Genomic DNA, 26480 nt, shown 5'->3' on the forward strand with positions numbered 1-26480 from the left:
TGCAATTTGCATGAATTTTTTTGTATTTTTGTATTTTTTTTTTGTCTTTTTGTATTTCATCAATTTCATCAATTATGAAGTGCACATTTTTCACATTAACATCCCTGAAATTGGGACACATCTTGCAGTGGATAATACCTCTTTAATTTATCTACTGCTGCATAACAAACCACCCCAAAATCCAATAAGTGAAAACAACAATTTTATTATATTTCACAGTTTCATGGATTGACTGGGCTTATCCAAGTGATTCTTATGATAGTCTTGCTAGGGGACTCTTATGAAATTGCAGGCTGATAGCAGCTGGGACTGGGATCATCTGAAGGCTCTACTGGAATTCTTGGACAGCTTGGCCTCTCTCCCTCTCCATTTAGCCTCTGGGCTCTTCCTTGTGGCTTCTGCAACAGGATACCTGGACTTGTTACATGGCATTTCAGAGCCCCCAAGAGTAAGAGTTCCAAGAAACAAAGGCAGAAGCTGAAATGTTACTTATGAACTAGTCCCAATAGTCATGTAGAATCATTTTTACCACATTTGATTGAGAAAGAGCATCACCAGGTCAGCTTGTATTCAAGAGAAAGTGAAGCAGACTCCATCTCTTGAGGGAAGAGAAGCAAGATCACGTTATAAAAGAGAATATAGTTGGAGGTATTGTTGTAGCCATCTTTGGAAACACAATTTGCTAAATCTGTCATTTGACTACAAAATCACATCTGTCCCTCATATACAAAATACACTTAGCCTCTCCCTGAGAAGTCTCCTCTTACTATGGATGGTCTAGGATCTCACAATCTAAATCAGGTGTGAATGGGGTTTTGAGGTGAAGTTATTAGGTACCACTCCTCAGTGATAGCCCCTAAAGAAATCTGAATTTACAAGACAAGATATCTGCCCTACACACTCAATAAGTGACGGCGAGACAAAGAAAGGATAAGTGCAACAAATATTCAAACCAGAATCAAGAGTAAGGAAAAGAGACCCTGCTTCTTGATGGGGAAGTGGCAGGGACACAGTGTAAAAGAGCATGTGGCTCATCAAGTTGTACACTTCAAATAGCTACAGTAAATCAGTTATACCTCAGCAGAGGCATTCATTTGTTTCCAAGGAGTATGTTTGATGGGAGACACGAGGCCATCTTTGGAAGACAGTCTGCCACAGTATTTTACACACTTGCTATCAGGTGGGCAATGCCATGATGTAGTCATCATTCCTCCTTCATGGATGAACTTGGTTGTTTTCCCATTGAACTTCCCGCTGAACAACTTTAATCTCTCAACGTTTCAGTCAATGAGTCATTTGAAAAAGGAACTGGAATTCTGAAACCCTGAAAAAGGAACTGGAAAACTGAAACCCTCTTTTCACAACTTCTGGTAAGATCAAAGAAGTGTTAGCATGAAGACCTACAGACTGGTTGTCAGCTTGGCAAACAATCTCAGAGACAACAGTGCGGAACTCTTTTAGAAAATGCTGCATCACTAGCAGCCAGATGATGACACAGAACACAGTACTGTATATGAGAACGTGGGGTATGAAAGTGATTCAGCAAAATGCACTGCTAAGTGAAGGAAAGTTTTAGGAATACTGAGTGGCCAGACGTAGGCATGGGAGGGAGGCACAGAACAGAAAAGCTAGCTGATACTCCAAATACAGCATTGCTATGTATCAGTCAAATTGTGAAAAATCTCCTAATTTCCATCCTAGTGTTCTCCACAGAACACTAAGGAAGGATTTCCTGACCTGGATAACCCAACACGGAAGGCACTTAAACAGAAAAATGGATATCATGGCTTTTGTCTTTCAAAATGTGTTGGGGGGGGGTTAAATTACACTTTATTCTTTAAGGACAGAAAAGGCCTGAGGATCTAGCACTGTGTCTGTGGCTCTGTGATGATTCTGCACCATGTACTGGAATTATGTACATGTGCCTATGAACCATTTTATGATGATAACAAGATTAGCACTTGATTCTACCCTACTTCTCCTTTGTCTCCTACTTTTTTCAAAAAGGTTAGTTTTCTATAATCAAATGTCACCTTTTAATTAAAAATACAATGTATTTCTGTTTTATCCACTTTTGTACTTTTCTTCACTAATGAGCCTCCTACTACTGATATTTCCACTTCCCTTGCTACTGAATGTTGACTGTTTTTCGTTCTTACTCACTATCATTCTAGGACTAGTGTCCACAACCAGCAGTGACCTGAATAGTACCAGGTAATCTTGCTAAACAAATGATCCTAGATTTTTATCTTGAAAATGTACAACGACAAGGGAAATGACTCATCATAAATGAACTATTTGTATCTGAGTAAAGTCAAAATAATGCAATAATTTTTCTAGAATCAAGGTAATAAGAAAATATTCTTTCCCCTAGTGACAGGATATAACAGCTTGTACCGATGATTGGCCATTTAAAAACAAAACAAACAAATGAACAAAAACCTGAAGGTGTGTCTTTAACTCAGTACCTCTCTGAAAAGGCCTTGGGCTGAGTGCCTTAGCAACTGCTACACCACTGCAATCATCGACTCTGACCACAAGAGGGCCACTTAAAATCACATGAGATTATCACAGATGCTTTTAAAGTGGATGATTTGAGGGAAAAAGAAGAAACAGAGAAAAAGGTCCTGTGATAGGAAAATAAATCTTTAATTAAAAAAAACCCTAAATTTATACAGGTGCAGAAACCAAATAAGACCGTTTTGTCAATCCTCAATTTCTGTGTACACAAATTGATACCTGAAAAGTTTAATCCAATCTAAATCAAACTGCCAATCTTATAAACTGATTCAAAATTTCTGCCTACATTCCTCTCAGTTCTGATTCTTGTTTCCACAGACCAACAGCAGGGAAGTGAGACAGGCCTCCAGCCTCAGAAGAAAGGGGCAGAGTCTTTCTCTCTGGTACTGTTGTTATCTGGCCATCATTTTGTGTGGATGATACCTGTGAGGGTCATGTGACATGTCATCTTGGCTAGGGAACAGACCTAGTTATTCAAACGCTAGTCCAGATGCTGCTGTGAAAGTATTTTGTAGATGTGATTAAAGTCTATAATCAGTTGACGTCAAGCGAGGGAGATTATTATAATCTGCGTGGGGTTGATTCGATCAGTTGAAAGGCCCTAAGAGCAGAGCTGAAGCTTCCCTGATGAAGAAGAGATTCCGCCTGTGGTCAGCAGTGTCTGCCTCTGCTGAAGAACTCTAGTCTGCCCTTTCTGACGGCTTGCCCTTTGGGTTTTGGACTTGCCTAGTAAGCTCCACAATTACATAAACCAATTCCTGGCAATACATTTTTAAAAATATATCTCCTACTGGTTCTGCTTCTCTTGTTGAACCCTGACAGACATGATACCCAGATACTAGCTATCACTCATGGGGCACTTGCATGGGTTTTAGGAGATCCCACACACAGATGGATACACCCCTGAGGGATTCCTGCACTACACCGTTCCCTGAAACTGGTGACATGCTCTCTGAAGGCTCTCTTAACTTTACCTTAAATCTCAACTTGTGGTGAAACATTCCACATGACCGCTTTCTTCTGAGGTCTCCGTGCCTGGCAGGAAGTCCTCTTGAATAAAGCCCTTTGCAAATAACACAAACCCTACTGCCTTCTCACACTTCCTCTGGGCCCAGGCAGGGTCCTATACCCACTCAACAAACAATGAAATGGCAGCTTGCATCCACTGCATCTGGCCTTCCTTACCCTTTCATCAGGGGCAGTTTCTGCTGGCTTCCCACCAACAGACCTCTCTAAGCAATATCCAGACAGCAGTTTCTATGCCGTCTACAACACGGCACTTAGGTCAAGTTCTTCTGAGCGCTCCCTTGTTCCTCCGTCAGCCCCAGATCTACGAGTTTCCACAGCTGAGCAGCACAGAGCCAGAGAGTAAAACTCTGTGTCTATCTCCAGCAAGCAGATGCCCTCTAGTTTCCTTCCTCACTTGGCCTGGGCAGAAGGAGGGGAAACACGCTAGCAATCTTTTCATCCACAAATTTTCAAAAAATTTGCCACTGTAGTTGGTCTTGAACTTTTCTTTATATGGCGTGTTGGTAAGTGTCCCCAGACCAGTTTGGAGAGTCCTACGGGGTGTGTCTAAGGACTCTCTGGAATACAGGACTTCTCATCACCTACTATTCTCAGCTCTGGGTTTCAGCCAAAAGTTTGAGACCAGAGGGAAAAAAAGTCTCTAACATTTTATTACTTCCATCGCTGGGGAAGTTTTTCCACTCTCACTAAAATCTATTATTCATAGGTAAGCTCTACCCAGAATTTTGTATCTCTAAAGATGCTAGGCTGTACTAGCCTGTCCACAATGTTTGCCACTCGTGGCTCTGTTTCTGAGTCCAGGGATATCCGATGAGCCCCCGACTCTGTCAGTGGATATCTGTAGTGCATACGCTCCAGATTTGTTAAGCCTCCTGCACAAGCCTTCGTCAGTGTCATCACTATGCTCATTTCAATGTTTCACTAGCAAATGCACTAATTTTCCATCCTCGTGACACAACAATGCCAATTACAGTTAGTTCCTAGTGTTTCGATAACTATGCCTCTCACTAGAAGTCAGCTGTCTTATACTTTCCCTTAATTCAATCTTAGAATGGAGAATGGAGGATTTCAAATGCTATAGAGAGAAAAGTTACAAACAAGATAAAATATTTTCAGCCTGTATCACACACAAATGGCTAATTTATTTATCATATAAAGAACTTTTTCTTACAAATTATTTGGGAAAAGATCGTTATCACCCTTTTTTTTTTTTTAATAATAAAGGCTATGAACTGTCAGTTCATAGCAAAGGAAATACGAAGGCTCGGAAGCATGTGCAAAGATGCTCGCTGTAATTCTTAATAAAAGAAAAACAAATTAAAACCACAATGAGAACCACTTCTCATGTCTCTAATTAGTAAAGATCAAAACGTTTGATGAAAAACTGCATTGGTGGAGATGTCGAGAAAATGAAACTATGATACATTGCCGGTGGGAGAGTAAACCTGTAGATTTATGTAGAGCAATTTGGCATGTCTAGAAACACTCAAAAAAGCACAAAGTTACATCTGTAGAAATATAGTCACTGCAGCACTGTTTGTACAGGCAAAGGAGAGGAAATGACCTAAACTTCTATTAATAGGAGACTAGCTAAACAAATGGTTAAATCCATAAAATAGAATTCCATCCAGCCACGAAAAAGAATGAGGCAATTCTAATGAGTATAAACATAGAAAGATTCAAGATAAAGTGTTAACTGGGGCTGGCAGGAGTAAAGCTCAGAACAGTGTGTATACTATGCTACAACTTGTGGTGAATTTGTGTGTGTGGTGGGGGGTAAATAGGTTATATCTGGGAAAGAGCATAAAAAGTCAACAGTATTTTTCTCCAGGAAAAGGAAATGGGTGAGCAAGCAATCAGAGGTGGGAGCAGACACTCTTTCTTCACGCCTGTATTTTTTTTATAACTTTTGAAGTTTATACTGTGAGCATGCACATCCTCAAAACATAGTAAATAACAATTTGAAAGAAGTAGCACATAAAGAAGAGAATCACAAACTGTGACAAGAGCTTTGAAGCAACTAAACAAGTGGATGTCACAGAGGGTTAGGAGATTGGCTATTTTTAGATAGAACGATCATATAGTATGGCTTAATGTAGGCTCAGAGAAGCTAAGCATTTTGCCTAAAGTCACACAGCAATTATTAGAAAAAGGATTTGAATAAAGGTTAGTCTTACTGACTCCAGCATCGGTGCTCTTCCCACTATAACCCTGCTGCTCTCAAGAGGGGACATAGCATTTTCTAAGGAAAAATTTATAGCATGTGGCCATACAAAGAACCAGTGTGACTAGTAGGTTTCAGGAAGGCATTTGTGCATTCTGTACCTGTCACAGCCAGTAGCATTTAGATGCAGACAGTTGGTTACAAGTCATGCAGGGTCTTGCAAGTCAAGAAAAATTAAAAATTACTTAAGCGAAAAATAGGAAGAACTAAGGGGAGAAAACCTGCTAGCTCTTGACTAGGGATCTACAGAGCACATTCTTGCCAATCCCTGGCGAGACATCATGTATTTAACAGTTTGGGTACACACTGGTGAGGGCAGCCCCGGGTCCCAGCAGCTGTTGTAGCTAAGAAGGCTGAAACTCTGAAGCAGTCTCAGCACCTATGACAAAACCTGGAATGTGTGCAGTGAAGTCACCGATCCTATGTCCAGGTGACCCAAGACACGGTCCTTTGGAAGACAGGGAGGACCTATTCTGGGGGAGCAAAGAAAGAAAACACACCTTTTAAGAGAAGATTTAAAAGAGGTGGTGGGGAAAGGAGAAAAGGCGCATCAAGCAGGTAATCCAAAGCACAAATGGAGCAGCACGATGACAGTCTGAGCTTCCAAGCCCAGAGCAACAGGAACCAACTAACCCTCCGCCTGGGATGGACTCAGAGAAGCCCCGGCGAACACTCTCACGCACTGTCAAGGCCAAGCCAGCTCGCCAACGATCAGGCTCGACCGTTGAGTCGGAGGTGCAGACTGGCTTGCTTCTGTCTTGATCACTGTTTTCTAGTTATACAGGTTAAAAGATAAAAAGTTCTCATTTTAAAAGGTTTGTTCTACAGAAAAACAGAAAGAAAGGAAAAGAGGAGGTTATTTATTCAATCATTTTTGATACTGACAGACATTTGAATTGTTTCTAATTTTCCCTACTGTAGAAGTATAATGAGGTTCTTTGTGCATTCGTACAAACAATTCTTCAGAATCTATTGCTAGCAGTGTATCAAGTCTGCAGACTGACCAGGCCAAAAGCAGGAGGAGTGATGAGGTAGGAGATACCATCAGTGTCTAGTCTGAGTCAGCAGGAAAAGTTCATGCCTGTCCTTGGCACCTGCCCAAGCAGGTATCTGGCTCCACCCTGATCCGGGACCCCACAATTCGACCATCCTCTCACTGCCCCTCCCAATAAACCTTATCCGGGGTGGATGTAATCCTTGTACACGGAAAACAGATCACCCTACATTATGGTCCTTTATCCAGAATACTCCCACTCTTCTTTGCATTAACTACAACCCAACTGGTTTTTAAAAAATGATGACCTCTCAAAATGAACTCACTGAAATTTCACATCTTCCAGCAGCACGTCAACGATGGATTATGAACAGTGACCTCCAGATTGCCAATTCCACTGAATACTTGTCTCCCATTACGTTACCTTATGTCTCTGTAGCATCTCAGTCTTTGAGTGCTCCCTCCACCTTGAAAATCACTCCTTCCTTCGCACTCATCCCACCCCCTTCACGCTCCCTCCTGGGTGCCAGCACGGGAGTTTTCTCCCCTCCCCTTCACTTCCTTCCCATCTCAATATTAACACAGAAGTAAAGACTTTATCATCATCAAAGTTTTGCCATGAGAGAAGATCATTACTAGCAAGGGAAACATCTGTCTTATACATGTTCCACGGTGAAGAAACGGAAAGACCGCCCACGTAAAAACTCATCACCCTTTCAGGACAAAGCCAGGAGTGAGAAGTCACCATGATCTTGAGGAGCCTGTGGTTCACTTCATTTTTGCTTGATGAGGATATAGAGAAATAGGCCCTTTAACTCATATGTTCCTGGAGAATTTAAACTGATGGGCCCATTTGAAAGTACTCACTGACTCAGCACGTACAAAATGACATGTGAATACGGTATATCTATCTAAAATCTATAGGAAAAATCATAGGACCTAGAACAGCTAAAAGAATTTTGAGAAAGGAAAACAAAGGTGGAGGACTATATGACCTGATTTCAAGACTTAGTATAAAATTACGCTGGAGTAGAAGTAAAAGAATAAGACATAAAAATAAACGGAACAAAAGAGAAAATGCAGAAATACACCTGCATGTATAAGTTCACTGATTTTTAACAACGGTATCAAGGAAATTCAATTTTAGAAAGGGTAGTTATTTCAATAAATGGTGCTGAAACAATTAGACATCTTTAAGAATTTTTTTAAATGACCTCAACCCATACCTCATACCATATATAAAAGTTAGATCATGATAGACCACAGACCCAAATGCAAAATCTAAAACTATAAAATTTCAAGAAGAAAACATAAAGGCAATCTCTGTGATCTTGGACTAGGCAGTTTCTTAAAAAGTTAAACATTTACCTACCATATGATCCGCCATTCCACCTCCTAAGTATTTACTCAAAGAAAAAGAAGGCCTCTCTCCACACTAAGATTTATATCCAAATGTTCGTAACAGCTTTATTTTTCATAGCCCAAAACTGGAAACTATCTGCATGCCCGTCAATAAGTGAATGGAGGGGGGAGGGTATAGCTCAAGTGGTGGACTGTGCAAGGTCCTGGGTTCAATCCCCAGTACCTCCTCCAAATAGAAATAAATGAATAAACCTAATTAAAAATAAATAAATAAGTGAATGGATAAACAAATTGTGGCACATCCATATCACAAAACCTCAGCAATAAAAAGGAGTAACTGCTGATACACATAACAATATGGATTAATCTCAAAATAATCACGCTGAGCAAAAGAAGCCAGAAAAAAAGAGTACATATTTAAAGACTCTGTAAAACTAGGATGGCAGAAAGTAGATCAGGGGTCCCTGGAGTGGAAGAGTCTTGGATGACAGAGAGGAGAGAGGGAGGAATTACAAAAATGCATGAAGATTATATAGCGATATATTCACTCAAGTGATATCTTGATTGAGGTGACAGTTTCACAGGTATATCCACTACGTCAAAACTTAGCCCGCTTAACTCTTTAAATATACTCAGTTTATTGCGTGTCAGTTGTACCTCAGTAAAACCAGTTTGAGGGGCAGTGACAAAGGAAGCTGTCACAGTAAGTAAGCTAGGTGACCAACCACTGTGGCTTTTTGTGTTAAAAGTGGAGATGGAGAGAAGTGATGAGATTTAGAACACACTTCGGTGGTAGAGATGAGAAAATGTGCTGATGCACTAGTGAGTGGGGGAAAAAAAGAAAGATATCAGAAAGCTCTTCAGTTTGGAATGTGAACAACCAAGTGGATGGCAGGGCCATTTCCTGAGACGCAGAAGACTTGGGAGCAGGGACACACAAGAGAACACTCATCCCGTCACTGCTTGTGACGGTGGGGGCACGAAGGCAAACTGGGCGTCCGCGTGAAGGGAACGGGAACATAAACGGGGACTCGGCAGCAGTCAAAGGATGAATTATGTGTACGCGGCGCAATGAGGATGGACCTCAAAAGCCTGCTGCTAGTGGAAAAAGTAGTGTGATGAGATACATGGAAAAAACATTTAATTAAACATGAAACAAATAAAGAAGAAAACTATGTATTTTTTAAGGATACAAATGAGCTCAAGGAATGTCTCAAATATCAAAATAAACTCCTGTGGAGGGAAGAGGAATGAAGGAGGGATCCAGGAAGAAGGGGAAGGTGAACGGAACTGGACAGAGGTATATATGGACTGACGGAGATGGTCTGAGGAACTCTGATCACTGTACCTGTGGTCCAAAAACTATTTACTAAAGTACAGTAATATAGCAAAATAACAAAATGGACGAGAGTCCAGGTTTTTGCTATATTACACAGTTTTACTATTTTCACTTTTCTTACTGACCCTCAGACACCTCATAGCTGTGACCCCTATGGAGGATTTCCCCCTCTGGATTTTCTTCATTCTCATTTTGTTACTGGTCTCTTATTATCTTTAAAAAATGTCTTATTCTAAACACGGCATGTCCTGGATAAGCTTACTGCACAACGTTCATGCAGCTGTGGGATCACAGCTGTGGGGTGCGAGTGCTGATAGAGAAATTCCAGTTTCTATATCTAGATGAAGTAGGCCCTTTGCCTTTTTAGAGCCAGTGACTGAATGCTCACATGAGTAGGGTTAAGGGGAGATTAGGATATACTGCGTTTCTTGCTCTTAATTCCTCTAATTAATTTGTGGGCTAACAGAAACAAGTAGAATAAGAATTTTTAAATGGTTTTTTTATTTATCCTTTCATGTATTTAATATTCACTGATGCAAGCACTATGTTAGGTGTTTGGAATACAAGGGTGGCTAAGACACAGTCCACGTCCTAAAAATACTACAAAAGAGAAAGACAAGTCAACATCACAACCCAGTGTCATCGACAGAGCAGAATTACGGTCTCCTTCGTCACTCCCTCCTGTACCTTTAAACAACGCCTTCCCTCCTTATCTGTGTCCAAACCCTACTAAAGAGAAACAATAACGGTTTTCTCATTTTTGAGGCATGCGTGCCTAAGATAATTTGGGGATCAATCACATAAGCTGCCTCCGTTAATTTTTCTCTATAAAAATGCCTTACCAGATTGACCACTGTTGTGAAATTAAAATGCAAATCACGTTCATCACATGGAAAAGGTAGTCACGGGTTGGTTTATTCAACCCCGCCTACGCACTCTCAGAGAAAAATTAAATTTTTCTGAGAGTCAAGGCAATTGTGTAAGTGTGAAGCGCTGAGAATCAAAGCACCACTTTACTCTCATCTACTTTCCACAACCTGTTTTCTCACCATCGGCATTATTCTTCAGAACACAGCTTTATCTGCAAAGGACCACTATTTGAATCAAAATATACTATCAGGGTGAAGTAGCATGTCCACCCACTAGCACGCATAAAAACCCTCTAGTACACTGGCGTTGGTACATGTCTGCACAGATTTCGTCAGCTCAGAAAATAACAGGAAAAAAGTACATTTTTGGCAGAGATGATGGGGACGCAGGAGGCAGGGGTAGTCACTAGAGTGAGAAATACTAAAAACAAACCTCTGTTTCACAAATTTGCCTACATCCAGTCTGCGAACTGTTAAGATAATATCTAAATACTCTCAAAGAGAGCCCAGCAATATACCATCAACCCAGGGCGACTGCACTCGTCTTACATCTAACGCGCATCGTAGTCGGGTAGCTTGCACAAGCCATGAGTCATGGGTAGCCTGACACCCAGGGGCCAGCTCCCTCTTTGTAGGGAGTCATATGACAGCCTGACCAGTCATCACAGCCTGACCTTCTGACAGATCCACGGTAAAGGAACTTCACAGCTAGAGGCTTGGAGATACTCTTTGCTGATGGTCCCACACTTCTGTACTAAGCTGTTTAAAAGAATTCTGTAAGAAATGAGAAAAATCAATCACTCACGGTGACATGCAGAGTAAAGGAGTTATAAGGCATGAAGGGATAAAACATGAGCAAATTCTTTCCCCTGTTCAGACCCCAATTCATCCAGCTCCTGAAACAGTAGAATAAAAATTGCTCATTATCCTCTTTAAATGTCATCCTTTGATGTTCTGGGGTTTGTGGGTTTGGGTTTCCTTCCTTGTTCCCTGTCTCCTTTCCTCACCCTTTCCTCGCCCTCCATCTGCTATCCTTGATCTATTTCCCCAACCACATCATTTCTCTTCCCTTTTCTTTTTCCTTCTCTCTCTCACTTTTTCCTCCCACTCTTTTGAAGCTCCTCACCTTGAGGTGTTTAGGGCTGATCCATCTTCCCATCTCCAGCCAGAATTATTTCTCAGACCAATCCAGTAAAAGTCCTGAGTGAGGAAATTTGGGAGCTGGAACTAAGGGAGAGGTCAAAGAAGGTGACAAAAGGGAAGAAAAATGCAGAAAGTCAAAGAAGAGATTTGGTGTCACGGTCAAGCCTTTATTCCTACACCCTCTCTCATCACCATTATTATGGACTGAATGTTTGTGTCCCCCCAAAATTCATATGTTGAAGCTCTGACACCATAATGTGATGGTATTTTAGAGGTAGAGCCTTTGGGAAGTAATGAGGTTCAGATGACATCATGAGGGTGGGGCCCTCATGACTGAAGGGGTTAGCATCCTTATAAGAGAACAGAGCTCAGTCTCTCTCCACCACCGTCATGAGGACAGAACAAGCGGGCTGCTATCTGCAAGCCAGGAAGAAGTTTCTCACCAGAAACCAAATCTGCCAGCATCTTGACCTTGGACTTCTCAGCTCCCAGAACTATAAGACACAAACGCCTGTGGTTTAACCCCCCCCCCCCATAGTTTATAGCAGCCGAAGCTGAGTAAAATAACCACCAACTCCAAATCACTCTCTCTCTTTTACACTCTGATTCTAGAGATTTGTTGTTTGCAGAGCGGAGCTCTTCCTAGAACTGAACTTTATGGGTATAACTGCATTCTTATAATGTGACAGATAAGATACATATTACATCTCTGTCTTCCATTGCAACTTTCTGCTTGATTGAATGGAGCACCAGGTAGGTATCTCTTGTTTTGAAAGAAAAAGGCTACCCACTGCTGTGGAAGCAGTCATCTTCCTTATTATCATTTAATACATAAATTGTTATTCAGCTCGTAGCAATATACTTGGGTTTTTTTCCCACTAAACTTCCATTTTCCAAACCCTCATCAGTCTTGCGTACGACAAGAAAAAAAAAGGTTAAGTAAACAAGCTTAAGGTAAAGTTAAGTTGGCTACACCATTTATATGCCCCATGCTCCCCACTAGAACAGGAATAAAAGATTCTTTGTTCTGTACAGTCTGACAGTCAAATAAAGGCATTTACATCCTAAGGGAATTGTCTCTATAAATAAAAATGTAATAAAATAAAAGATAAATCCCAGACGATTAATTTTGTATCAGATTTGGTGTTAGGATAATAAATATATTTTGCAACAAATAAACTATCACCTTGGATCTGAAAATTGGTTTTGTTAGAATTTCACTGTGATGTTGAATTTTCAATGTGATGTTAATGTTGACAAGTGTTGTGTTTGTTCACGAGCAAGAAGGATAAAATTATAAGTCTGAAGACCAAAAAACTAATGAACAGTTACTTATAAAATAAGAAACTCAATGTGCTTATATCTGCTTTAGAGCATGAGTGAATATTCAAAGGTATTCATACATGTCTTAACAGATACCAAAGTTTCTGGGATACATGTAGCGTTCCTGGACATCAGTAACTGATGATTCTGTGTCCAGAAGATACTGTTTGTGTAATTGATAACTGCCCAGCCTCTTCTCTTTACTTTACTTCTTATTCTAATTCTCTGAAGTCCACTGCAAATCCCTTATGAAAGAAAATGGAAAATTAGTAAGAAACCATTAAAAGTGTTTCTCTGTTCCTTCTATTTTGTTCCCAGGAATCTTGTGTTTTAGTGTTTTTTGTTTGGTTGCTTAGCTGGTTTGGTTTTCTCTGAGTTAAGAGTTTAATCTGATAGATGTTATAAAAAAAAAAACTTAACTTGTTTCCATGATTATATATTTCCAGACTGTTCATTTGTCTCAAGCCTCCTTCCCACATGGATGCTTTGAAATAATCTGCCATTTCCTCTGCAGTGGCCACCACACAGAGCGTCAAACTCTCAAATGAGAGGAATTTGGTTTGATTCCTCTCCTCCTTTCATAACTTCTCTCCTTCAGAGCAGAAGCTCAAAAAAGGGCAGTGACATAGGTTACTTCACAGTAACTTAGCGGTAGGACTTGGACTAGAACCCAAGGCCTTGGCATGTCCTCTACTGAGATGGTCCATCTGTCTGTAATTCATTTCTCTCTTCAAACTGTACCATCTTTAGCCCTGAAAATTTTGTGAGATTCCTAGGATGTGCCAAGAAACATGCACATTCAGCAAGATAAGGGACTGTGCGTTCTCTTTGATAAAACAGGCCAAGATGACAGTGTAAGCATGTAACATTAAATTCCAGTATTAGTCATTTCCATGGGATCCTGATGTTGCCACAAAAACTGGCTGATGAAGGATGTTTATTAAAGCTAATGCATCTCGTTTCTCATTATACCCAAGGTCAGGTATCCTAAAACCAGGGTTAGAAGAGGGAGATCTAAGATGGCAGAATATTCTCGGATTTCCTTCAAGCAATCTGAAAAACCTCCTCAAGAGATTATCGTGACATCAAAGAAAATTACTTTCTTCTGCAAGTTGCAGGGAAAAAAATTTTAACTCCCTGATTTTGTTCCAAAGTTATATATTTTTAGCCATTTAAACATATCAATATCTTCTAACGACAGCTTACACAGTTGAATACCTTTGGAAGAAAATATTGATTTTTTTATCCAGGAATTACGAAGGAAGCAGTGAAATCTCAACTCACGAGGAGCACCAGATGTCCCATTTTATGTCATCATTTTTATTCCACTCCAGGAAGATTGTTGCTAGAGAGTAAGAATTCAAGGACTCATCTCAGAAATATGTCTCTGGACTAAACGCCTTCACCTACTTGGAGACTTTCACCAGCGCGAATAAAGAGCTGCTCTTCAAAAGTCCAGAAGGCACAAAGCCTCTTTGAACTCCCAGTAAAGATAGTAGAGGAGACTGTCTTCGTCCGTTCGGACTGCTGTAACAGATCACCATGGATGGAGTGACTGGAACAAGAGACATTTATTTCTCAAAGTTCTGGAGGCTGGAAGTGCAAGATCAAGGTGCCAGCAGATGTGGTGTCTGGCGAGCGGCTGCTTCCTGGTTTGCAGACGCCCGGCTCCTGGTTGTATCGTCACACGGTGGAGAGCAGAGGGCCACGCTTTCTCATGTCTCTTCCTGTAAGGACCCTAATCCCAGCATAAAGCACCCTATTCTCGTGACCTCATCACCTCCCAAAGGCCTCATCTCCAGATACCACCTCACTGAGGATGACGGCACGAATTTTGGAGGGACTCAACATACAGTACACAACAGAGATAGAACAAGTCTTTCGTGCTATTTCCCATTTTCAGAAAAACCTCTACTTACTCTTCATTGAATTTCAACTTTAGCTTCCTCCGAAGACACATGGTTGTGGAGGCTTTTGGATGAAGCATTTGAAAAATCAGTTCAGCCTGTTTATCAACACTTCCTTCCCCAGTAATCTATGTCTTATGATAGCTTTGTTCTCTCGGGTAGAGTACCCTGAACACCACTATATCTTACATCTGTATTGCACTTTAAGGTTTGCAAAATCCCTGTGCGCTCATTCCGAATTTCATCTGAAATGCTGGGTATACCGTACGGCGTTAGGAAAACAGAACAGAAACAATCTACCCGAGTCTGCCACTCGTTCTCTCCCTGTCACTTGAAGGTAAACAAACTGCTTCATCTGCCTGAGCCTCAGTTTCCTTATGACAATTTAGCTTAGATATTCTCCAGGACTGTTTTCCAGTTATAAAATTATTGCCAACCCTGAAAGGTCGGCAAATATTGTCATCCCCTCTTTACAGATGAGGAAACAGGCTCACATGGGTGAAGGGGCTTACCCAAGGCTCCTTACTGAGTAAGAATACAAGTTTTCTCCCCCAGAGCTAAACTCTTGCATTCCATCAGGCTCACCCTTTACAGGAGTAAACAAGATCACACTCTGCCCCTGATTAACGCTTTCCTTTTTCACACAGAATAAAATCTATAATCCCTACTAGGTATTACAAGGTCTTACATGACCTAGCCCTTGCCAACCATCTATTTGCTTACTACAGTCGGCCATGTGAGCCTTCTTCCTTTTTTAAGCTCTTTTAACACAGCAAGGTCAGTGTTTTTACAACGCTTTCCCCTCTGCCTGGAATACCCTTCCCCTAGACTTTCACATGGCTTCCATCTGGGTCTAGGTCTCAGCTCAAACATTACCTCCTTCGAGAGGCCTTGCTTAACCGGACAATCTAAAGTAGTACCTTTAGTTCTTCCACTAACATAACGCACCGTTTCACTTTCTTCAAAGCACAGATCACTATATTTATCCGTTTACTTGTTTGCTGTCTATCTTTCCTCTGACTAAAATGTAAACACCATAAAGGCAAGAACACTTGCTGACCACTGTACCTCTAGCACCTAGAAAAACATATGACATTATGTTCAAAAATATTTATAGAATTAAGGAATGTAGAGCCAATTATTATGCAGGAAGAGATTAAACCTTTTTGAACACAAACTCCGCACCCTCCACTCCCATCAAGTACTTAATTGTGTACATTGTGGGTAGGAGTGGACTGAAGAGCACAAAGGAAGGGTAGGATGGATAAATGACATCCTAATTTTCAGAAATCTGTCATGCATTTCTTAAACAATTTGCCTATAATGATTATTTAAATTAGGAAAAAATGAATTTTTCCTCATTCTTCCACCTCTGGCATTTTAAGCAAAACTGTCCACTTCTTTGTTCTCCTCATTTCAAGGGGAAGGAATGACAGCAAATGAGGCACAGAAATGAGTGAGGACTTGCTCAAAAACCTCAATTAGAAGAGCTGGGATTAGATAATACTCACTTATAAACCCCCGTCCTGCACTTAACTCCCAAGACCCACACAGTTCCACGTCACGTGGCCACACCAGGTTACTACTTCTCACTGGTGAGGCTGGACAGTGCAAATTTTACCATATCACTTTCTCTTGAAGACTGTCCCGCTTGAAAGAAGCCTTTAAAACTGGAGTGCAATTATCTATGTTCTATGTAGTCATGGATTGTGTGTGTGTGTGTGTGTGTGTGTGTGTGTGTGTGTGAGACTATAGAAGCAACATAAAAGTATAAGCAAAAGTGCTTATTGGCAAAGGTGTTAGCTTAGAACTCTTAGCCTCCAGAGATGGTGCGAACTAGAGCAATAAGGTGTCATGTCACTTTAGAATTAGTAATGGTTGGTTATATTTTAGAGAGAAAAAAATGTAAAACCTAAAAGCAAGATGAAGACAGAAACCAAGCAAATGAAATCAGATACATTTTTTCTTTCCTTTTTCTTTTCTTTTTAAGGTCCTTATTCATGCTTTATACACACACACACACACACACACACACACACACACACGCTTTAGCAGGTAATATTTTAAAATTCTAATTAAAATATTATTAAGGTATAGAACATACTCCTTAAACTTCCAAAATTAACATGGTTTATGGGATATATCTAAGCTATGTGGAGATATACTAATGTGGAGATACACTAATAATATATCAAAGCTACTGGTGATATCTTTTTTTTTTTACTTTTTTTTATTTAAGTATAGTCAGTTTATGGTCATATCCTTGATCAGCTAAGTTAATTTTAGGGACTATGTCCTAAAGAAATAACCTCACAAAAAAAAATCATATAAATATGCTTATAGCTGAAGAAAAATTGGAAATAAGTAAAATTTTGTCTAGGAATATGAAAACAGTTAACCAATAATAGAATAACGGAATTTTTAAAGACAAGTATCTATAATAATTTAACGTTTGGAAAAAGCAGGAATAAAATAATACTATGTGATAAAAGCAAAACGTAAATACAGGGTGTCCAAAAAGCCTAGAAACAGAGGATAAATGTATTTTCAAATTGTACATCTATTTTCAAATAATATCATTTACATGTTTTCCTTCAACCTCCAGACACCTTTTCAGGTGAAGTATTTAAAACAATAGATGTAGTTTTTAATTAGGAAAAAAAGTACAATACATAGCACCCCTAAAATCTAAAATAGATTAGATCTACTGCTTTCAATTTAGAGGTATTTCACCTGAAAACATAATCTGGAGGTTGAATAAAAACACACTGAGCATATTACTTGAAAATGTAACTAACATACTGTTTAAAAATAAGTTTATCATATGTTTCCAGACTTTTCAGATATCCTGTAGTAAGTAAACATTGATTATTATCATATAAAAACATGCAAATATTACTCAGCCATAAAAAATAATGAAACAATGTCATTTGCAGCAACACGTACTGATTCTCAAAACCACCAATAAAATCTCAATATGAAAGAAAAAAAAATAGTGAAACACTGCCCATCAGCAGATGAATGGATAAACAAAATGTGGTCTATCCATATAATGGAATACTATTCAGCCATAAAAAGGAATAAAATTCTGATACTTGTTACAGCACAGATAAACTCTGAAAGCATGCTAAGTGAAATAAGCCAGATACAGGCAAATTCAGAGAGACAAAAAGTAGAACAGTGGTCACTAGGGGCCGAGGGGAAGGAGGAATGGGGAGTTACTGTTTAATGGGTACAGCATTTCAGTTTGGGATGATAAAAAAGTCCTGGAGCTGAATAGTGGTCATGATTGTGTCACTGAGGCTGAGGTTGAGGCCTCCAAGCCCTGCCTACTGAATTGAGACCCAAGGATAGAATTTTGGATGAAGTAGAAAAGGTAGCTGTATTTCTTTGCCAGGCAAAGGATGTAATAGTGGACTAATGCCTCCAAGACTGTAAACCTGCTGGGGAGAGAAGGAAGGGGGTTTTATAGTAAGAGTTCAAGGGGCAGAGCTAGTTTTCATGGAGATTCCAACTGTTATAAAGTTGTTCTTGTTTTTGCAGATGCAGTGGTCCCCTTCTCTCTGCTGGGCATGAAATTCACCTCTAGCTCTGGGACTTTTATAATACTCTTATGCCTAGAACAAAGGATGTGGAGGAAGGGGGCCTATGGAAGAGAGCTCTACAGAAAAACGTGTGCAGTTTAAACTCAGGTTGAAAAGTGCTTGTAGCATTTTAGGCACCCTGAGACCTGGGACCTCCTGCTGCAGGCTGGGACCTGCACCTCAAGCAACAAAATACAAAGAAACCACAAAGGGCTAAAAATAATTCTGACATGCACAGTTAGGGCAAATTATGAAAAATAAGGTGGACAAAACACCCAGCTGCCCTTTCTGAGGTGTCAGGAGCAAGAGGAGGGCACTGAGCATGATCCCCACATGCAGCACCATGAAAGGGTTGGGCGGACCACCCAAGCCCTCCTCCTCTTTAGATTAACCCTGGTCAGCAAGGGCATGAGAAAAGCCACTTTACCTATTATAAATTAAGCAGTTACAAATACCATGTGGTCATCAATGACAGCAGGGTCCTGCTCAGTTACGGTTGCATAGTGATGTGAATGTACTTAATGGCACTTAATTGTATTCTTGAAAATGGTCAAAATACTAAGTTTTAGGTTATTCATGTTTTACCACAATTTTTTTAAGTTAAAAAAAAAAAAGATAGTGAGAGATATCCTAACCTACCTACCAAACATGCTTTGGGGTGAAGTTCATACTGGATGCTTGATTGGTTTACAAAGGAAGGGTAACAAAAGACACACACATTACCAGACTATCAAGACATCCAGAACAACAATTCTCCTGCCATCTACCCTGTGTTTCCAGCCATTTCATTCAGTCTTCTGACATATCATTTCAGATGTCTTCATAAGGGAACTACTCAATTCAACAAATCATAATTTATTTGTGATATAAATTTTACTGAAATTTCATGTCTTAGGAGACAGAAGAGAACAAAAGTTACTTTGACTCTGGGCTTTATTTTGAGTTTTAAGGAGAATTACTTAAAGTGGAAGAGAAGAAAAACTAAAATTAAGTGATTCCTATTATGTTAAAGGAAATTTCACATAGATCTTCTCATTTAATATTCATAACAATTCTGGAAAATTTTTCCTCCACTTGGTACATGATAAAATGGAGAACCAAAAAGGTTAAGAAAACTTGCTGAAGTTCACGCATCTACTAAGCAATGTAGTAAAAACAAACTCATGACTGTATGAAAAACACTAAGCCCTTTCCATTACCTGATTCTACTTTAAATTATGGGGAAAAGTGACCATGTTACCATAGTGTTTGTATGGAAGAATCCAGAGAAGAAAACCTTGGGTGTAATTAGATGTAAACCCTAAATACAAGAAAAGCCAATATTGAAATTTCAGGGAGAAGACAGGGACAATCCCAAAGGCATAAACTCTCACAGGGAAGCTGGTTCAAGCTGAATGAGAGGTTGGAAAGCAATAAAGTCTGATAATATAACCTCAAATTATGATAATGAGAAAGAAAGATATAACATAATCTCAAATTATGATAATGAGGAAGAAAGATGTTACGGGGCAAGGAGCGTCAGGATAGATTTAAAGAAACCAAAGTATTTCCACAGGAACTCTCTAGTCAACATATATTTTCAGGTAATATACCAACGACTATAAGAAACAAATCCTAACATTCAAAATAAACTAAGCTAAGAGAGAGGGTGTAGCTCAGTGGTAGAGTGTGTGTTTAGCATGCCTGAGGTCCTGGGTTCAATCCCTGATACCTCTACTAAAAATAATAAGTAAATAAACAAATATAATTTCCTTCCCCTCCAAAAAAGAAATAAAACAAATTTTAAAAAATAAATAAAATAAACTGAGCTATGTCGGGGGGGAAATGACAAAAAAAAATCAAGACTTGAACATATCTAAAGATCTAACGATAAATTCAAAGAGCAAAAAGAACAGCAAAGGGCAGTTGCCATAGTATAAACAGAACACTGAGGAAAGAACAGAGCAATTCAATTTCAATTTTGTTTTTATTTCCTCAAAAATAAAATAAGTCTTAAAGTCCAAGATAGAAAAAAGAGATCAGTGAGCATCTCACTATTTAAAAAAAATATTTAAATCCCAAGGGCCATATAAAGAACATTCCAGATTTCAAATTCAAATAATTTTCTAAACAAGTATAGAAAAGAAAAGGCACCAGAAGACAAATAATTGGAAAAATTATCTTATTTTTCAGCATGCATGAGGTGGATTCTGGAAGCTGCTAAATACAGTGTATCTATAAGTGACTTTAAAAAGGTGGGGTAATGTGGAGTGTAAAATCTGGCTCTGAAAAAATAAATAAATACAAAGTCTGGCTCTGCTAGATTTGTAGCCTTGGACTTGTTCATTAACTCTTCTGAATTGTATTCACTCATCAATGGAATGGAGACGTTGAATTCCACTTTGTAGGCTGTGCTGTGAAGATTAAGGAGAACAGAATAGAGCACCCGTCACAAAGCAAGTGCTCAATACATGGCAGTTTCCATTATTATTATCTATATTATAAACTTGGTTATAACTGATCTAAGATAGAGCTAGACTGTGTTTACATATCTTACTGATAGATAACTATTTAACAGCAAAAGAGGGACACTTCTGACAGCCTCTGGCATGTAGCAACCTAATCCCCTAGCGGTGTTCCCCTCTAGCGGAATGCCAGTTAGGAAACTTCAGGTTTAACACACCCATATGCTCTTTTGGCAGCTCTTTAGATCTAAGTATGAAACTAGGAATAGCAAGCATATCTTAAAAGAGTATGTAAATCTTGCCATGAGAACAAAAGACAAACACTAGTACAAGGGAGTCAGCAGATCATACAGAAGTCAAATTGGTTCTACAGAATCTGACAAGAGCTGAGGGCAAGAAAAAGAATCAAGCCGGAGGACCAGGCAAAAGTCCCCAGGAGTGTCAGACGCAAGGCTTACCTGCGGCTGCTGTCCAGCCTCTCAGGGGTATTCCACCCTCTCCAGTGCTGACTGGAGCCAAGGGGCCGCAGAAGAAAACAAACCAGTTTTGGAAATGCAGTCAGTCTAACTCTGTTCAGCTTGCTCAACAGTAGAGGCAGGATTTAAAGGAAATAAAGAAGGAAAGGAAAGACAAAATCCTTTAATACTCTCCATTCCTCCAGAGGACTTCAGAGTAACAGCAATATCCCCAAGTCCCAGCTATCCTCTACCTCATCTCCCATCATCACACTGTGTAATTTACAGTAGCTGCTACAGCATGACTCTCAGGGGCAGTGTCTTGCGTTATGACTCATTGTTCTGTGTGTCAGTATTTTCCCAACAATGTTTCAAGCTCTTGGCTCACTTCTGCTATTGATTTCAGTCAGCCCAAGAACTCAGATGCAGCTATACCAGAATGAGAGGAGAAGCTGCTGCAAAAAGATCCAGAAAGCAATGTTATTATTACCAGATGCCATGAAACCAAGATTTCACACGTCTAACGAAGAGATCCCAGTGCGTTCTGCCACCTAGTCTAGGGAGAGCATAAAGGAAAAGTAAATCAGAGGTGAACTGATCCGAAGTTGGATTCTATGCAGAATTTCAAAGGAATGAATTTTCTTTTGACAAACAAGATCCTAGGTGCTTTCATCTTCTCTTAAAATAGGAAGTTATATAACTTACAAACTATATGTTCTCCCCAACTGCTTTAGAGTAATTAATTACCTCTCAGAATTTCCCCAAGGGATGTTAATAAAGTTGAATTCTTAATAAACTCTTCTCTGTGATTCTACCCCAAAAAGAAGACATAAAGTAATTTCAAAGCATAAAAATCAGCATGAAACCAGCACTAAAAGTTTAACTAGGAGTTCTTGTTTTCTTTGTAAATGTTATTTAAGTTGACAAGTTAGAATCTGATTGATTTTTGTTACCTCTGGATATTAACTCCTTATGTTACCTTGAGATGTTCTAGGGTTAGTAACAAACTGTCCCCCAGGAGACCGTGGGGAGGACAGGAAGGATCTGACAGGCCTGGAGGAAGTGGAGCCCACCAGTTCAGCAATGCAGGGAATTTAAAATCACACACATATAGTTTCCTTCCTTCTTTCTCAGCTTTCTAGAACTGCTTCTTCCTTGTGCCCTCCCCACCACCCCAATTGTTTCGTAGCCTGGAACTTACTGGATTCCAGTGAATGAAGGGAAATGATTGTAAAGAAGGCATTTGCCAGGCCCCGTGCCCCACAACCCACTTCCCCTCCCTCTTGAGTTCCACCAACTCTCGTGTAGGAATCTGCTGCCTCTTTATGACCCATATGTTCCTGGATCTAATGCTCTCTTTTAATTAGACCTGTATTTCTGATCTAATTCCTCTCTGTAATACTCGCCATCCTTCTGCCTCCAACACACACACACACACACACACACACACACACACACACACACACACACGCCAAGGGAAGCATCTAGCTTTCTACACCGGAGGGTCTCTGGGTGAGGCAGGGAAAGGGGAAGGAGAGGGGAGAAGGCTGGGGTAGAGGAGCAGAAAAGAAGGAAAAGACAGAGAAAAGGAGAGAAAAAGGAAAGAATATTCCTTTGATTCGTCAAAAGAGGATACGTGATACATTTGAAGAGCATTCACCAACAAAATAGCCTACATTTGCCAAATGCTGCATTTACCATTTGCTGCTGGTTGTCTGTGAGCATAAGGAGATGTGCATTTTTGGCTAAGCAGAATTCCAGACTAGAATTCCAGTCCCTTTTCTCCACGGAGAAGTAGTAACAGTGGTCACCATACCTCACCCAGCGATCTGGGCAGCTAGGGCAGCTGGCACAGGTGGAGAATCTGGAACCTAGAAAAGGAAGAGGACCTGGTTCACATCTTTATGGACCACTCAATCTTGGAAGTGAAATGGGAGGTAAGATGTCTCCCCTGCCCCACCATATTTCAGATTAAGGTTTAGAGAAATGTACAACAATGCACGGCCTCAAAATAAATGCCTCACAGTGTGCAACTCTGTCACTACTGCTGTACACTCCTCTGAGCAAGGGTGTGAAGGAGCAGGGAAGGAAATGGGTACCATCCAGCTGAGGGCCGTGAGGAGAGTCTCTTTCTTGTGCTAGAGCTGTTTCTCCACATGTGATATATACACAGTGGATAAAATAAATGTATAAAGATGTGTATAAAAATAAAGATAAAATGAATGTATCAGTGTACCATTTATATGGCTCAGCGCATACACTGTGTAACTGTATAATGCACACTGCTTAAATCAGGTGGACATTTTTAGAATGTCCAACCTCAATCTGACACCCCATGATAGTGTAAAACAAAAGGACAGAAACTAGAAAGAGCAAATTTAACTAGAATAAAAGGTTGTTTGGGTTTTTTTTTTAATCACAAATGTGAAAAATATTCACTGGAAATTGGATAAAAGACTTATACTTCAGCAAAAAGAATTTATTTTAGATATTAAAAAATAAGGTTTTCTGACAGAGAAGGGTGTCAGACACTAACGTGAAAAGTGGTACAGGTTTCCTAACTGAGCTCTGTTAAATACAAAACATTCTCATTCCTTTAAAATGGTTGGATCATAGTTCTGTGAAAATGAAAGGGAACGTCATTTCAAGGTAATTTCAACCAAGATTCCATAATGTTATTGACTTTCTACTTCCATGAAACACATTTGTACAAATTAACCATAAGCCCAATTCCACAACAGACAAGTATGAGCTATTACATAAAGTGAGCACGTGTGTAGATTTGTAATTGCAGAGTAGATTGTGCATCTATTCCAGATTAGGGAGTTTAAAAGTGGGAAAAGCAGTCCTTAATGTTAAAGACTAGACAACTTTTCTGAATAGGCCTGGCATGAGACCAATATAGGGTTCTGGAGATCGAGCTACAACATTAGCACCTTATAGAGCTGTGGCTTTTCCATACAGCTGTGACGTCACCCAGACTGAATCAGAAAGTCCCAGCTTCCCTGGGAGTGTCCTTCTGTCAAAGGCAGGACCTGGGTCTGAGGTAGAGGTTCCAGGGCTGAACCCTTAGAATCCGAATGAACAAAGTCTGTCTACCGTGTTACTAACAATCATCCCCAGACAACAAAACCTAAGTTACGACTCTAGACTGTGAAACAAGAACTGATGGCCCTCTGGATCATCCTATTTAAGGACCCAGAAGAACTACATCTAGAAAAGTTCATTTCAGAAAATGGGAAAGCTCTCTAAACGGAAAAAAATTAGAATATGTCTAATTAAATTATGATATATGTATTATGTGAAAAGTCAAACACACTATTATAATAATAATTTGATTTTCATGACAAATATTATAGTAGGCAGGGAAATGTTTATGACATAATCTCAAATTAAAAACCAATATGCAACATTATTAGCATACTATGATCAAAACTATACCCAGCCATACTGAAAAAAAGGAGGGGGAAGTGAGGGAGATTTTACAGGACTTGACTGAAATTCTATTAAAAGAATAAATGGTTACACAAATGCACGCTCTCAAAGACTAGGAGACTATACTCAGGAAATGTTGTTGTGTACTAGTGATGATTTATCTTTTTGGAGCTATTTTTCATTTTCCTAATTTTCTGTTATGCTACATTGTTTTTATAACACAAATTTTGGTTGAAGTTACCACTTACCCTGGCACAGAATCCCCTGGAAGAGCAGCAGACTCACTAGAATGGCACTCAGAAGCCCCAAAGCTACCGCCACATAGTGAGAGAGAGGGGATCTGGAAGAAGCTGCAAGAACAGAATCCAAAGCAAAATCTCAAGTCAGAATAAAAATTGCAGAAAAGAAGGTCAGGGAAGGATATCTGGGATCTTGAAGCAATGTGGCCTGATGGCAACTGAGATCCAGGCCCTCAAGGTTCCTTTCCTGGGTCTGTCAGGGACGTTCTCTGAAGTCTAGGGTAGCCACCGTTATCTTTAACAAGGAACATACTTTATTTAACAAATTAAAGATACTTTTTCCTTGGTAATTGCGGCTTGCATAGTCTCATGCTTTACTGCTGAGAATATAAATTGGAACAACCTCTTTGGAGAGCAGTTTGGCAGTGCCACCAAAACTGCAAAGGTAATTCACCCTTTGACCCAGAAATTTCTCTTTGAGAAATTTTTCCTACAGACATTCACACATATGCAGCTTTTACAAAAGAATAAAGACAGGCTTTTTTTTCACAGATATGGGGTGATGTGCAAGGTATAGAGTTAAGGGAAATAGTTAAGAAAACAGTTTTCTGTGAAACAGTGTATGCTAATACGCATCTCTGGAAATAGACACACGCATCTGATAACACTGTTTTGCCTCTGGGGAGGGGAAATAGGTCACTGGGGACAGAGGTAGGGGAAGACTTTTTACTTTATTTTCTTCTGTACCTTTTGAATTTTGAACCATAAGATGCATTGCTTTGGAAACTCATTACTGGAAGAGTAATGAGTTTGGGTTGAAAATATGTTTAAGGATGAGATGCTCCTTTATACTAACTATGCTGCATATAGCCTGTATCTAAGAATGCTATTTTTTTAATCTGGAAAATAGAAGTGTTTCTTACCTAAATTTTTATTTTAAAATTAGAGCAGTCTCATAGTCTGATAGTATAGAACTTAGGTGAGAAGAGTAAACATCTATAAAGTAAGATATTTAACTTCTAGTTTTGATTTCTTTATTTGGTAACCTTTAATTTGGATATTGGGAAAATAAGTCTACCTATTCAGGACTCACTTCCATACTTAAATTTTAGGTAAATTATCCTGTAGATGTGTGTGTATCTGTGAAGCTTTTTTAACTTATTGAAAGAAAGAAATTCATTGTAGAAATACCTTAAAATGAGAGTTCTGCATGAGAAACATTTGGACTGCCAAATCCAATAACACTAGATTTCTAGTGACATAAAAAAATACATTTACATTATATAAGAATATTGAATGAAATAAATGTTGATTTTAGATGTTACACTAAATGCAAAAAAGGTATCAACACATAACGGTATTTGTGTAACCACAATTCAAAAAATTAAATGAAATTTAATCTTTTTCAATGTATTTTTAAAACATGCATATTAAAAGCTTCTTAATGGAGTACATATAGTACAGTCAACATAGAAAAGCAAAAATATATCAAAATAGTAACAGTGATAATCACCTTGTACAATTATTAGTGATTTTTATTTTTTATGTCTGTCCTCATAGTTTCTCTAATTCCTATGATGGGCATGTAATACTTTTGTAAAGAGACTTTTAAT

General features: G+C 39.4%; 1 protein-coding gene across 3 annotated transcripts in view; it reads right to left on the reverse strand.

Annotated features, from left to right (window-relative positions):
* KLRG1 (killer cell lectin like receptor G1) overlaps positions 1-26480 on the reverse strand; it is a 120735-nt gene that overhangs the window by 92968 nt on the left and 1287 nt on the right. Inside the window, exons 2-6 of one of the 3 annotated variants that reach the window (XM_014565513.2) lie at positions 24877-24978; positions 22892-23064; positions 11464-11564; positions 11012-11111; positions 181-398 (exon numbers count right to left, since the gene is read on the reverse strand). In XM_014565513.2, coding sequence (XP_014420999.2) covers positions 279-398; positions 11012-11111; positions 11464-11564; positions 22892-23064; positions 24877-24978 — 596 coding nt within the window. In that variant the 3' untranslated portion in view covers positions 181-278. Of the gene's footprint in view, positions 1-180; positions 399-11011; positions 11112-11463; positions 11565-20116; positions 20688-21196; positions 21316-22891; positions 23065-24876; positions 24979-26480 lie in introns of those variants that run through there. The other 2 variants (XM_032473330.1, XM_032473331.1) reach the window with 2 other exon arrangements.

Source organism: Camelus ferus, chromosome 34 (assembly GCF_009834535.1).
Source record: "Camelus ferus isolate YT-003-E chromosome 34, BCGSAC_Cfer_1.0, whole genome shotgun sequence".
NCBI lineage: Eukaryota > Metazoa > Chordata > Mammalia > Artiodactyla > Camelidae > Camelus > Camelus ferus.